Source organism: Egretta garzetta, unplaced genomic scaffold (assembly GCF_000687185.1).
Source record: "Egretta garzetta isolate BGI_Z169 unplaced genomic scaffold, ASM68718v1 scaffold293, whole genome shotgun sequence".
In the NCBI taxonomy this organism is placed as follows: Eukaryota; Metazoa; Chordata; class Aves; order Pelecaniformes; family Ardeidae; genus Egretta; species Egretta garzetta.
This window is the reverse complement of record NW_009259318.1, coordinates 1,517,429-1,532,945: the sequence shown is the minus strand read 5'-3', so window position 1 is coordinate 1,532,945 and position 15,517 is coordinate 1,517,429. Positions and strand designations below refer to the sequence as shown.

The 15,517-nt window shown below is 37.7% G+C and overlaps 1 protein-coding gene across 1 annotated transcript in view; it reads left to right on the top strand.

Moving 5' to 3' along the window:
• Positions 1-15,517, top strand: part of ANO2 (anoctamin 2) — a 198,376-nt gene that overhangs the window by 149,757 nt on the left and 33,102 nt on the right. Inside the window, exons 16-19 of the mRNA XM_035892080.1 lie at positions 5,292-5,493; positions 10,217-10,328; positions 11,669-11,726; positions 12,588-12,688. Coding sequence (XP_035747973.1) covers positions 5,292-5,493; positions 10,217-10,328; positions 11,669-11,726; positions 12,588-12,688 — 473 coding nt within the window. The remainder of the gene's footprint in view (positions 1-5,291; positions 5,494-10,216; positions 10,329-11,668; positions 11,727-12,587; positions 12,689-15,517) is intronic.

Genomic DNA, 15,517 nt, shown 5'->3' with positions numbered 1-15,517 from the left:
TGCTTATGACAGAACTGTTGGCTGAATGGCTTGCTGTAATGGCACCAGCTTGTTACTAGATGCTCTCTCCCACAGTGTTTCTGCTCCATCCTCCATTATCTGATGAACGGAAGCCCAATGTGCATTTGCTTGTGTGCATAGTATTGCATATGCTCAATCAGAATAACATTCAGAAGTGTTGACCCTACTGAATAGATTGCATACAGGTGAAATAAATCTGTTCTTAAGAAGTTTGTGTCCAACACACATTCAGCGATGAACTATACTGTAGTTGAGGAAGACCATGGTATACAATCCTCATTGCGAACAAGAATAAGGTGTGTAGGTCAGCCAACTGTAAAGTGTGGACACCACTGTCCTAGTGAAATTTCCAACAGACCATAAACACATCATCAAGCTGCTAGACCTTGTAAACAGTGAGAGAAAAGCCTGGCTAATAAACCTTAAATTACATTGTCAAGGATCCCATTATCCTTCTGGTTACAGAAATTACTCAATGAAAACATATATTCACATCTACAGCCAGTATAAAATGGCAATGAAATATGCTGGTTTACACCACAAGAGTATCTGGCATGGGAAATTTACTTACAGACTAAATTATTTTAAAAGTCCTAAGTCTATTTCTAATATACTGGAATTTGCGTATACTGCAACAGATGTCCTGTGAAGATTTAATTTCTTTTTCTGACAATCAAACCCATTTATATTCACATTGAAGTCAATTAATGTCTGCATTTTTATAAATATATGTGTATATATTTATGAAGATATATGTACTGTATATTAAGTATATTTTCTGTACATACTAGGTGTGTCATTCATATATATAGAACAGTTTGAGTGAGTTTATCATCCTGAGGCCATACCAAACATTTGTTTTTTAAACAGAACCTCTAAATAGCATCAGTTGGAACTTTGCTTAAAGCAGAGTGTACTGAGTATGACTAAGCACATAGCCCCAGTTTAGCTTTTACAAGTCATTCTTTTGAAGACAAGGTGCTTACATGTGCTCTTGACTTAAACCATGTCTAAATCTCCCCTAAGCATGAGCTTGAAGTGTTTTCCTGAGTCGTAGCCTATGTATTACACTCCCTGCTTACTGTAACATCTGAGTGATTTATAAAGATAAAATGTAGAACTCCAATTCTTCAACTTCTGTTATTGACTAGTGGAACTATGCTGGCTCTCACCATTTGGAGAAATGGCCACAAGGATTTTTTTAGAATATTTTGAGCATTAGTAAGATTTAAACACCTACAGGAGATAACTTCCAAACCATGCGTGAAATTCAAGTCAGCTCTTGATGAGGGAGAGCCAGCTCTGCTTTCCCATGTGGAGATTACAATCTATTCTTTACAGTGTGTAATGTTTCTTTTTTTTTCTGCTAGATTAGTTAAACAGGCATTGGAAACACCAAACTAAAGATTGCTGTCAGCCTGTGCAATAGAATTGCACTGACAAAACTAAATTGGTCTCATCTACTACTGTTACTATTATTCACACAGGCTAATTTCTTTAGCTGTAAGCACTACTTGCATAATAGGTGATGAAACCTTGAATTTACATGTGTGTGTGCACATATACAGCACACAGGCATACAAACTCAGACAAAGATATGCACATACACGCGCTACAATTTCTAATGCTGCAGAAGTGATTGTTGAATTCTTAATACTACCTTTTCCAGACCCAAAGGGTCTGGCGGCACAAATGCACAGGTATTTTCCATGAAGATGTCTAGCTATAACAATGTACATTGCTATAAAATGATGCTGCTGTGTTCTGTCCCTCCTTCGCCCAGATTTACATGCTGTACTTTCCCTGATGATTCTTGAAGCTGCTAACAGTCTTCTTACTGTACAGATTTTTCTCTGTATTTTTCATTTGTGTAGTTCACTTTTATGAATCCTCTTTCAAGAGCTGTGTTGTTTTTTTTTTTTTTTTATTTCTGGCTTTTCTTCTGTCTTTATTAAGCTAGGTGTGTGTTTGATTCTTTAAAATTGCTGGTTGAAAGAAATGTTGGGTTTGGTTCTCTTGCCCAATCAGTCTTGGTGTTTTACACCGCCAAATAATTCCAAGGATTATTTTACACATTTACGGATACTTTAAAATCTGGTCACAGCTCTTTTGTTGTATGCAAAGCCTCACTTCACTGCAGAGGAGGCAGAAGATCCAACCTTGATTTACACAATATCTTTTGCAGACATTTTAGAACAGAAGTTCACAAGTTTTATTTTTGCCCAGTAAGACCAGCAATAGCAGGAGGTCTAGGCTCAGCTGGGCATATGCAAGTTTAGCTTGTGTGTGATTAATAAAAACATATGTCACAGTTTAGAAACTCCTTATTTAGAAGGTACTTGTTGCAGCAAAGATTTCCAAGCATGTGATGAAAACGTTTGTAGCTGCTGGAAGAGAGCAGCATGGCATGGAGCAATGCCATCACTGGAGCCTTTCTTTGGGTTCATCACATTTGGCTCAGTCAGAGGAAGGAAGAAAATCAATTAGTGTCATGGCACAAGAGTTCAGTCTGTTCCTTCTTTTGGACCCTATTGCCCTATTCTTACTCACATGGCATAATACTTGACTCTAGAATGGCCCCATTGGGGAACCAAAGAACTATTTGGATATTAAATTGTTATACTACTTGGATGAAGGTATCAGTCTAGCCCATGGGGTTTTATAGCTTCCTTCTCAGATCTAGTATGCTTTCCTGTTTGTCTTCATTCATACCAGGCTCAGTAGGTGACCTTTTCTGCAGCCAATTTTCACATCTGTTTCTAAGCAATTCAGTCCTTGACAGACTAGTTTAAATATTTAGTGAAGAAACTGTCTGCCATAGTAAGGCATAGAACTGGCCAGATGAAAAGTTGACAATGGCAACAAACCCCAAAGTTAGCAGCTGAATGAAAGGTGACCATCTGATCTGGAATTTGGGCAAAAGAGGTATTGTAAGGAGTGGGAGAAATGCTGTGAAGACACAGAAACCACTCCCCCTCAGTAACTGTCTGGGGAGTGAGAACTATGCTCTCAGTTACTGTGCAGTCCTACAAGCCCTCCTTAGTTTTCTCTTGTTGCTGGATGCACAGATAATGAACGCTCCTAAAGGGGTGTTTTTCCATCTGTGTCTAAGCAGATGTTTAAAAACAGCTGGGCAACTGAGTTGTTTCTGAAGCCCTGGTGCTTTTGCAAAACAAATATCTTTGTTCTTTAAACAAATAAAACATTTTTTGGGTAACCTTGTATATCTTGCTATGGTGCTGCATGAATTGAAAAGGCTGCAGTAGTGCAGGCCTCTGATAGTAACTCATCCTCCAGTAATTTTCCTCTTTGCTATGGATCCCTTAAATCCTTTGGCCAGGTTTAAGAATTTGCTATTCAACTTCCATGACTGAAATTTCTTTTTTGTCTGTTTGGTGATGACTGTCCTTGATGACTCTTCTTCCTCTACTGTTAAGGTAACTTTTCTAAGTGGAAGCTTGTGATGGAGATAGGTGCCTATGGAGGCCCAGAGAGCTCACTATCTCCAGAATGACACATACAGGTTTACTTTGCTGTTTTTCCTTGTCCACCATCATAGTAAAAATTTCAGAGAAAATTTCTTTCTGGGAAAGAAACAGAAAAAGACTATTTGGAAGGTGATTGAGAGAAATGAATGTGATCCAAACTAAGAAAAAGAAAAGAGCTTAAGGTGACTGTAGAGGTGGAAGGTGAATTAGATTACTGCCTGGTGGTGCTTTTTTGTTTTCTCTCTTTATTCGGGATATTACTCTCTACTGTAGTGATCCTTTCTGCTATGAGCAAGTTAGGTAAGTGGTCTAATCTTTGTGTTGCTGCACCACTTTTGTCACAGCAAGAGCTGAGCAGATAGTTCAACACAAATCAGATTTTTGTCTGCATGTTTGGTAGGTAAGTCAAGAGAAAAAAATATATATACTCATCATTCACCTACATTTCATTTAAAATTAATGAAAAATTTCTTTAAAATGTCAAAATTAGATGCTTTACTAGATGTAACATTTTATTACTGTCTTCTCATAAAACTTATTTGTGAATTTTATCTGATATGTCCAGGAGTTTTCCCCGATCATTATTTTTTTATATGCTTACTATTTCTCCATTAAAACTAAATGTGCCCCATTTTCATCTTCGAAATTTAATATAGCTCTGATTCCTGTTCTTGTTCTTTTGCAATAGTACTTTTTCATAAGACAACCTTCCTCTGTATACAGGAATTCAATAAACTATTGATGGGTCATTAAAATGAACTGTTAAATTTCCTTAAGCCTGCATTGTGAATCTGGGCCCCTAGGCCCATTGAAATAATTGCAATAGTCTAATCTTTCACATTTAGGTAGTCTCTTTCATCTGAGGATCTCAAGACGTTTTACCTAAAATAATGAATGTACATTGGAATTCTTGCCAAAGGCAAAAATGAAACAGAAAAATGTACCCTCTCCCCCTTTCCTGCAATGGCTATGAAAATTTGCTGGGCTTTTATTGTTATTTTATTGATTTTTTTTTTTCATTGTGGGGTGTTTTGTTGGGTTTTGGGTTTTGGGTTTTTGGTTTTGGTTTTTTTTTTTAAACCAGAATACCACAGCCCTGCGAAATTCAAATTCTTCTTGTGGGAACTTGACCTTAAGTAGCAGGGCTGACTTTCCTCATCTCATGGGTCAAAGCCAGTCCATGAAGGATGCCAGGATACCAATTGATTTCTGGGACAGAAATGTAAAGTAAACCCCTAGTAACACTGTTTAGGTCAGTCTTAAAAGAATAATAACAAGGAAAACATTTATTTCTTTTTTTTTTTTTAATTTGTGGCAGGAGCTGAACAAACACGATGAGAGAGTAAGGTACTGCTTCTGCTGTGCAGAGATGAGGCTGTTTCAGACAATAAAGCCTATTTACTTGACTGCACATACATGTAGACCCTTCAGTCCAAGCCATCTGAAGCTATTGCAAGATAAAAGACCATACCTAATACCTGCATTTGAATCTGAACTACCCGAGTTTCACCAGTACTGCATGAATAATGTGTGGGGATTTGATCAGAGAGAACGTGCACATCTTCAGGAATTGTTGTGCCAGTTCAGAGTTCTGCCTCCATTTTCTTCATTGTGTCCGTGTTTTGAGTTCTCCAATTTAATTTGATTAGCCCTGTATTATTGTTGTTCTAAGAAATAATCACACAATTCCAATTCATGGAACAAACCCAACATATCAGTCAAAACTTCTGTTTAAATGCTAATATCAAACTTGAACTAATCTATCTGTACATTTCTTTGCAGATTATGCTGACATTTTCAGCGGTGTTTGGTGTGATTGTGTACCGAATCACAACAGCAGCAGCTTTGTCATTCAGCACAAATGAGACAACCAGGTCAAATGTTCGAGTGACTGTGACCGCAACTGCTGTCATCATTAACCTCGTTGTGATACTTATACTTGATGAAATCTATGGAGCTGTTGCCAAATGGCTGACAGAAATTGGTAAAACTATCTCACCACATTCCTCATTAGTACATTACATGTATTGACACGAGAGTATGCAAGGAGGTTCTAATAGGAGTATTTCCCACTGAAGAGTGCCAGTGAAAATATTCAGGCCTATGGGGTAAGATGCTCAGGCATGCCTCTGTGAACTAGGGGTCTAAGTCACAACATGCTGTGTGCCCCTAATAGGACTAATTAGCCTGGCCATAATGTCATGTTAATGCAGCTGCACTATTTACAGGATCTCAGCTGGTATTTCTTCATTGGCTCTGTTCCAAGATCCACTTATCTATCTAGCTGGTTGAAAAATTTTGACCTGGTATGTATTTTGATATATATCTTTACCTCTAGGAGCTTGCCTTACTGAAAGTCACTGGGTTGTTTCAAAGATGTTGCTGGCTCTGGCAAAGCTACGTTGGCAAATGCTTACCATGTTATCTTGCTGACAGGATTTTTACCAGGTCCTGACCACTCAAAGGATTTTTTTTGCCATTTTAGGGGCATGTCTGGTCTGGACTTTTTTATAATAATACCTATTTCAGTTAGGGATTGGATTTTTTCTTTTTTAATGTCATTGTATTGTTACAAGCCTGGTAATGTGTTTAAGTCTTTTCAAGGCAAGTCATTCCTTTGACTACTATAGGGGTTTAGGCTAGAGTTTGGTTTTGTTATATACATTAGGCCAAAGATGTTTACTGATAGGGGTTTAGGCTGGGGTTTTGTTTTGTTATATAAATTAGGTCAAAGATGTTTATTGATAGGGCCCTATATGAGATTCTTATAGCTGTCATTAAGTATTGTCTCCCACATTTTTATACATCACCTCTAATTCTAGGTGCTTTGAAGTCTAGGAATATAAAGTCAATTATTCAAAATACTGAAAATCAATCAGCAACCACAGATGCCTTTAATTGTAGCAAGTGCTCTACCTGTCAATTTTTGGCGTCTAAGCTTAGTCATCCAAATTAGAAACTTTTTGACGATTGCAGCCTGACTGGGCCATTTGAAATTGCAGAATTCCTCCCTGTAAAACCTACAGAGATGTGAAGCTGGCTGGAACTAGCAGGCTTCATATTAAAACCTTAGGAACCCTTAAGATTTGTGTTTCTTATTCTCATTTACTCAAGACATTTTCAGAGTCACAAATGAAAACATCTCTTTTATTGTTATTTTTTGAAGAACACCATAAAGTAAAGTTTTCTAGCTGTCATAATAGAGGTGCAACCCTGAATTTTTGAAATATGGTCCTGTGGTTTTACCAGTAAGGATATGCTGATAGTTTAGATTAAATTTATAAAGTATTTAAAAGAAATGAGGACAAAGCAATTCATTTTCATAAAATGCCACCATATGGGGTTAATTTTTTTGTTTATTTCTGTTTTGCATCAGGCTTTAGCCAGAATGTAGCAGGGTCACACAAATGAACTCTCTTCTAGTGGCATAAGGAAGCTCAGACTTACTGTCCAGGCCAAAGTTGTACCCAGGTTTTCAGCTTTCATATAACTGACAAGCTGTTAACTGTGTGTGACCTGATCAGTTCTATCCACTGCACCTTCCCAGGTAAGAAAGGGTACAACTGTTAAAGCATGACACTTCTGTGTGGAAGAGTAGGAAGAGAGGAAGGGGAGGCTTCTCCTCCCTGGCGGTTTGTAGGCAAAAGTTGGGAACTGCAAGCCACTGCCATTGCCTCTCTGGGGGAGGCACGGAAGGAAAATCCCTCCCTTTGAAATCTGCACCACGGAATGATGAAAGAAACAAGAATTTCTTACTTGCTGATTACTGTCCTGCTGTCGCTTTGCATTTAATTCTAATCCTGGTACCTTTATTTAGGCAACATTCCCAATTAAACATCAGATGTTTTGTTTAAGAAGGATCCAGTCTGAGTAATCTCTAGTGCTACAAATTACAAGAGTTAGAAGTTCATTCAGGCAGCTTTCACCAGTACTAGGCTCAGATGCCAAATGTAATAAAAATGTTAAAGAAAATTGCAATTAATTAATGCTGATAAATGCTCCTTACCTTGTGAACTTTCATTTTGCTGAGCAGAGCAAAACATGCTCAATTCTCTTTCCACACAGTTAATCGACAGGCTGAGGAAGAGACTTGTTGGGCTGGAGAAACAGCTCTTGACAGCATAGGTTTCTGTTCCAACCCCAAGTACACTTGAATCTTTGTTCAAGTGAAAAATTACATTTGTAAGCACAAGAATAGTACCACTGATAGCAATCGCATTCATCATAGGATCAAAGTAATGGATCTGCCTCAATACCTGCTGAATCAGTGATTGGCAGGGAAAAAAAGTAGTTTTGTTGTAATCAATACAGAGAGCTCATACAGGATGCCCTAGGACTCCATGAACCTCTTGTGGACCCAGCAAAGCAGGGCACTGATGCCTCCTTACCACAGATCAGACCAGCAAAAGTCCAGATTATATCCTGGTATTCTCAGGTTGAATAGGTCATCTTCAGTAATCAGGTCGTGTCAGCCCTGACTTATAGCTCATTTTCTCACTTGTACCTTCACTCAGGTCAGAGGACAAGCCAGTCAAATGGGGACAAAATCAAAACTACTTGTGTTTGTGCTTTGTAAAAGCAGCAACTCCTTCAGTGAGCTAAGGCCCGTGCCACAGATATCTCAGCACATTCTCTACCTGGAAAGTTTCAGCTGCCCAATTTTTGTGTAACATGCTGCACAACCAACCGTATATTACGAGTGTATAATTTTTTGTGGGGAAAGTTTTCTCTCTTACTAATGTATTTCTTCTGGCTGGATGCATTTCTTGTGTAGCAGACTCCACTAGCTAGAGGACAAATTCTGTGCATGCCTCTATTGGTATGGTATAGTATATCTGAGTGTAGGGAGGGAGTGAAGTGCTGAGTGAGTCTCTGGAACCATATATGGTGTGCAAATTTTCATCCAGAGGCTGAGCTCATCTTTGTGGGAGTTCTCCGTAAAGCAAAGGCTAGGATTTTTCTCCCTCAAATTAAAAGCTGCACCACTGTTATTTGATATTCCTGTTGCCCTGAGCTGTTGTCCTGAGGATCTATCCAGCAGATAGGGTCATCTACAAATTGTTCAAACCCTTTGAAAGTTTAACTAAGCTTTTCTATACATATAGGTGAATGATGGCTTAGGGGTCATCTACAAATTGTTCAAATCCTTTGAAGGTTTAACTAAGCTTTTCTATAAGTATGGGTGAATCATGGCTTAGAGCTCATCAGATTGTCTGTTGACCCTTTATGGAAATATTGTTGAAAGTATCACAAATAAATCTGGGCAATGGGGACTCATTAGAGTTTTGCTATTCCTTTAGAGCTCAAATAAACACCATAGTTCTTTTTTAAGAAAAAAAAACCCAAAGCAAATAAAACGTCCAGGCTGTGCCCCAAAACAAAACTGCACAAATACAGCAGTATTTTTAATGAAGTCTTTAAAGCCAGAACTCTGGACCTACCTTATTATTTCACACTTGCGTTGTGCTACAGAAATTCAGTCAATATACCACAATAAAATTATCTGCTCTCACATTAGTTAACATCTCAGGATAAGCATGGTAATACAGGAATTTAACCCATATAGAATCTTTAAAAAAGGATCCTACTGTCAATTTGGAAAACCTCTGTCTTATATCTATGTGTTCTGTTGCTAGAAAATTTCCATGGAAATTGGAAATAAATCTAGGAATAGAGTAATGAATACTGAAAATGTTTTAGACACATTTTTACAAGTTATCTGAAGAAGTCTAGAAATGTAGTATATATATAGTGAATGGAGAGGCGTTACAAAAAATGTGCATTTCTTTTGCATGACAATTAGCAATTCACTTAATGCTTCATTCAGAAAGGTACTTAGTCTTGTGTTCAGCGTTAAACAGATTAACAATCTCATTATAGAAAAGAAAGCTTGTGCACACAAAATTAAGAAGGCTTTTAAGGTGTTTTTGCTGGAGGAAAGTCTTTGTATTTTGCTTTCCTCATTGGTTAATTGAGTATATTAATGCTTTGTTATTTCACTTGTGTAACTGATATACTTATGTATGTTAATATACATATGCTTATATACATTAAAGCCACCTATACTGCTTTAGTTTTATGCAATTGAATATCAAGATCCAATTATTTTTTCTTCAAATTCCAGATAGCTAGTAGAACCATATAAACGTAAAATTATTATTTTAATAACAATAAAAATAACAATAATAATATATTTCATTATATTATGTATTTAATAATATAATAGACACCAGAGTTAATGACAGAGGACGTCTGTGCTAAGATTTCACAGGTGTGGCCTGAAGCAGAGGAAGGTAATGTGGTCTGCCCAGGTCTCTCAGCAAGGCAATGAAAGAGACTGGAAAAGTGAGGTATTGTCAAGTCCAGGCCAGGTGTAAGGATCTGTTGGGTTTTTTGCCACCCGCATATTGGATAGACAATCAAGAGCAACTTGGGATAACGTATCAGAGGCCTATCAGATAATGAAATTCACTACGTTGCCATTGTTAATTTTTCTACCAAAAACCTTCCATTTCCATCTGGAAATGGAAAGAGTCTCTAGAAATCAGGAGTCAGTGACAGAGCTAGAGTGCATTGGTACAAATTAAAAGTACAAGAAAAGAAACCAGTGTGAGCTCAACATTTGTAGTTTGGTTTTGTATTTGGGTATATTGGGGATGTTTATGTATTTACTTATTCATTGCTCTTGTTTGCCTTTTTCCCCCCAGAGGTACCAAAAACAGAGAAAACTTTTGAGGAGAGACTGATTTTGAAGGCATTCCTACTGAAGTTTGTGAATTCTTATGCACCAATTTTTTATGTCGCCTTTTTTAAAGGAAGGTAGGATAAATGTCCTTTACATATATGTATTTATGTGTATAGATATTCATGTGTGTATATATATGTCTATACTAGTGGTTCTGTGTTTAAAAATGGGCACAAAGGGCTACCTAACTAAGCTGGGACTGGCCACCTTCACCAGCTATGAAAAAATATCAGGGTTGTCTAAAGCTTGCTTTTGAATGGAAGAACATGATATTGAGTACTGTCTTGTCCCTCTTCTAAGTAGAGAATTGTTCTGAAATGCAACCATTTCAGTTTTCTTTCTAAAATAAGAATAATCCACATCTCAGAAAATAATTCCTTTTAGTTAAAACAATGTGCTGCATTTATGAGTGAATAGTAGTGCTCACAGGTCTTCACTTTCCACAGTTTAGCAATTTTCTTCTTGCAGCATTATTTAGCAAAGGAAGATTTTCCTGTTTCATTTAAAATTATGGAACTACTTTCTCTATTACTTTCTCAATGATTTGCACTATTTGCCTGTATCAAGTGAAATTAAGAAATAGTTACAGTCAACTGGAAGTTGCATGTTTTGGCAAATGAACTGATTGACCAAAAAGCTAATTCAGCTGTCCTGCTAAATAAGTGTGACTTCCTATGGGTTCGGGATCATTGTCTTTTGGGATCCAGTTATCCACAGTATAACACATGCGTTTGAATGGGAAACTTAAAATGATTGTTTGCTCAAACTTTGGCAAAAATGTTTAAAACATCCTCTGGATTCTCATTCATCCCATTTTTCTGTTCCTTTTGGGGGCTATAAAGTTTGTTAATCTGTACTCTTAACTAATCTTATTCAGCATCATTGTTTTAAAAATTAATGATACATTTTACCAGCAGTTGTAAATATCGTAAGACATTACTGAACAACATCACCAATTTCTTTCTTTTTTAACCATTTTTGTGTGTATGTTGTATCATTGTAATAAAATCAGTCTCACTGTTTCTGTCTGCGTAGTCAGAAGAGCCTTGACTGTGTATAGACGTGTAAATAGCTCCATTCAGGGCATTACTCAGATGCAAGAGAATGTGAGTTAGGATATGTGTTCCCAGTTTTGTTTGTGATCTCTAATCAAGAGAGGAAGATTATTATTTTGTAGCACAGAAAAAGATTTTATTAAAATTATTTCATCAAGCTGTAGAGAAAAACATTTTAGAGGCCTACAACTTTGAAACAATTTTAAATAATCAAAGTTGAATAGGTGTTGAGACTTTTAAAATTCATGTTGAAGTAACTAGTTCTGAAATATTTTAGCTGACATGAATGAACAATTACATTGTTAAAGTTAACATTTTTCCTGTTTTAATGTTATTTCATATATTGTTATTGCTTTCAGATTTGTTGGCCGTCCTGGTCATTATGTATATGTGTTTGATGGTTATCGAATGGAAGAGGTAAGTATATATGAAATTCAAACAAAAAATCCTTAGCAAAAGGAGATATGTGTACAGCGTATTTCAGTGGAATCTAGACAATAAGGGAAAAATAAAAATCATGCTAAAACAAGATGTTAAGTCTTCAACATGAATAGACAAACCCCAAATTTTCCATCTGAGGCATCTATATGTTCTTTCTGCAGTTTTAAGTACTTCACAGTCTTTTTAGATGATGCTTCACCATTTCTATGCTTTACAACTGGGCACTAAGGCACAAACATTACATGATTTGACTGAGGCCCTTGAGAAACCTATGGCAGAACTGGAACTTAAATCTGGCTTTTCATTCTGTGGATCACTAGAAGCCTAAGAATTTTAATAGCCTAAAAAGCTATAGCCATTTTGTGCTAAACCTGTAAACATCTTTTTTTTTTTTTCAAAATTCCTTTTAACTGCTACAAGTATTCTCTTGAAAATTGATAGATATGGTGAAGGTTTTACAATAAAGCTTACACATAAGTCCTTGCAAGATTGAAGACTTTCTTTCCCCTTGGGAGACATCAGGTTGGAAGAGTATTGGTGATACTGCATTATGTTTATTACATTGATTATATAGTAAATATTTTAAAAGGAAATATGGTAGCCCTAGGGCACAGTAAGTATTTCAGAGCTCTACATATTTTCCATAATGCAGTTTTATGAGTGGAGATGAAATACCTTGTTAAGCATAGAATTACAATGATCGACGAGCTCCACGGTCCTGCACAAATTGGTGGCAGGGGAGATGGGCCCATATAGACATTGGTAGCTCTCCCAAGTGGGTACTTTTAAATTAATTCTCTTACTGCCTTCACACTCTGTGGTTTTGTTTAATTACAGTGTGCTCCAGGAGGCTGTTTGATGGAACTCTGTATTCAGCTGAGCATCATTATGCTTGGAAAACAATTGATTCAAAACAATCTGTTTGAAATTGGAATCCCGTATGTATCCCAGCCTTCTCCATTACCACGCGTTATTCCTATGACACAGTAAATTAAAGGCTTGATCCTTATTCAACTGAATGGGACTTTTGCCACTGCCTTCAGTGGGTTCTAATTGAATGTGATGATAAATCACATTTTTGGTTGTGATGAAATGATCTGGCTGTATTTTATGTTGAATAAGTGGCTATATCTGCAGTAAATGGCTTAAAGAAAGTGATTGAATATATTAAATAATTGATCTAAATTAATTTTAGAAACCTGGGAAAACAGGCAAGGTATGATAGATCTCTTGGGAAGTTTTAGAGAAGCTTTCAGGACAGCAGTATTGAATACAAATTAGTATGAAGTGGAGGAGAGATGGCGTGGAGAAAAGCAATAGCTCATAAAAGATGTTAAAATATATTATTTGATCTATGACCATTTTACGGGTTTACAGATGAAGTCCACACATTTCTAAGGTGCCTGTATGTCAGTATGATGCAGGAGCTAAAGTATGGGAGAGATGTTGACATGCTGCTCAGTGGCTGTCTGCCACAGAATGCTTAGTACACAGTGTCCTCTGCTCCAAATACAGCAAGAAATCTCACTTGGTCTGTCTCCAGTGTCAAGGGGATCTTCAGGCACTGAGAATCCACTGAGAATATCCTGCTCCTGCCTCTTGGGAGGTTTGCTCTTGTGTCTGTTAACTGAAACATCCTTGGTGGCAGTGGTCTGTGAAATGTTGTATTAGATGAAGAGTCTGGTGTAGATGCAAGCCTCAACTCCCCTGAAGTTAGTCAGAATCTTTCAACTCTGGTGTCAGTAGCTTTTGGATCACATCCCTAAGGAAGGCCTTGAAGATGCTGACTAGAAATTAAGATGAGTGATGCTTAATTATTATGATTATGAAATATTTCTAAAATAAGCCCTTTTCCTCCCTTTTCCTAGCAATAACTTTTTTTGGAAGCAACTTAAATAGAGAGAAAAAAAAATTTCCCAAACAAATCAAATGTGGATTATGGATGGTTTCATTATTCTTGTGTCAAAGTTCAATAGGGAGGCCTGTTTCCTGTCTACATCTCATTGAGTTTACAGTTTATTTTGAGTGGTAAATCTTTCCCAAAATATCTGACATGTTGAAGGCTTAAAGCTTTCTCAGTGTAAACCTGGTGTGATTTTTTTCCCCGTCTTCCAAAAACTTACTGCTACTGGACTTTTTTCATGGGGATTTTATGATGTTAGAAATACTGTATTTATTATTTTTGACTCATGAAAGCCGAGGTTTATCCAGCCCAAACAGAAAATTCCTGTCAAATTATTTCTCAATTCCCTCACTACAACTCTTGGTGCAAAAATGTAACAATTTCACCCCCTTTTTCTCCCTAATTTCTGCTCTCCCACCCTTCTGCCAACAACCTATGGTGGCCTCAATTTTTAAAACTGAATAACCATTTAAAAACAAACATACTTTCATCCTCTCCTTCCTAGAGGAATACCTCATTTCAGTCACAATGCTATCTTGTCATCCTGAAATAAGCACATCTGGTTTTCCTTTGCTTGTCTGCATTCTCAAGAAAAATCACGTGTACATCTGTAGGGCTTGGCCCTTCTCACTGGACCTGTTTGCACCAGGAGAAGCACGATGCTTTACTGAACACTTAGATTAATTAAATCAGATTTAGCCTTCTATTTCTGCACGGACCACTCTACTGGTTTGGACTTGATCCTTAAAGGTACTCTATTCTACCTCATCTGCCCCACATACACAAGCACAGAGATACACTTTGAGTACAAATCAGTCAGATTTTCAGAAGGCTGTGTATAGGTCTGCTGGACAGATATAAATCCAGACCAAAAGGGGACTCCTAACATGCACGTGTTGCACAAATAGTAGTTCTGGCATGTCTGTCTCTCATACATAATCTACTATGTCTATACATGCTGTTGTTAGGAAGTATGACAGATGTATAGATAAACATACTCTTGCTCTCTGCCCTCCAGCCTTCTTGTCTGGCTTCCTACTTTATCCTATTCTCTCTGTTCTGCTACCTGTTTTCCTTGGTAATCTCTTACAGTCAGCTCATCTCTGTTAGATAATCCTTTTTCTACCAATAAGTTTTTTATTTTCCTTCCCAGGATATCTCTGTCTTCATCGGACCCTTGTTCTTTCTTACCTTGTCTGCTTTTACACAGGCTACACACTGTGATGAACAGTCCTCCTCTGGCATAGATCAACCTCTTCTATCTCCAGCTTCAGCAGCTGCATTTTTTTCCCCTTTCCTTGTGCCTCTTTGGAGGGAATGAGTGTCAGAGAGAGTAACAAAGATTCATAGAATCATAGAATATTTTGGGTTGGAAGGGACCCCTAGAGGTCATCTAGTCCAACCCCCCTGCAGTGAGCAGGGACACTGCTAACTAGATCAGGTTGCTCAGAGCCCCGTCCAACCTGGTCTTGAATGCTTCCAGGGATGGGGCCTCCACCACCTCTCTGGGCAACCCATTCCAGTGTTTCACCACCCTCATTGTAAAGAATTTCTTCCTTATATCTAGTCTAAACCTACCCTGGTTTAGTTTAAAACCATTACCCCTTGTCCTGACACAGCTGGCCCTACTAAAAAGATTTTCCCCATCTTTCCTATAGGCCCCCTTTAGGTATTGAAAGGCCGTAATCAGGTCTCCCCGCAGCCTTCTCTTCTCCAGGATGAACAAGCCCAACTCACTCAGCCTGTCCTCATAGGAGAGGTGCTCCAGCCCTCGGATCATTTTAGTAGCCCTCCTCTGGACCTGCTCCAACAGGTCTATGTTCTTCTTGTGCTGAGGGCTCCAGAGCTGGACGCAGTACTCCAG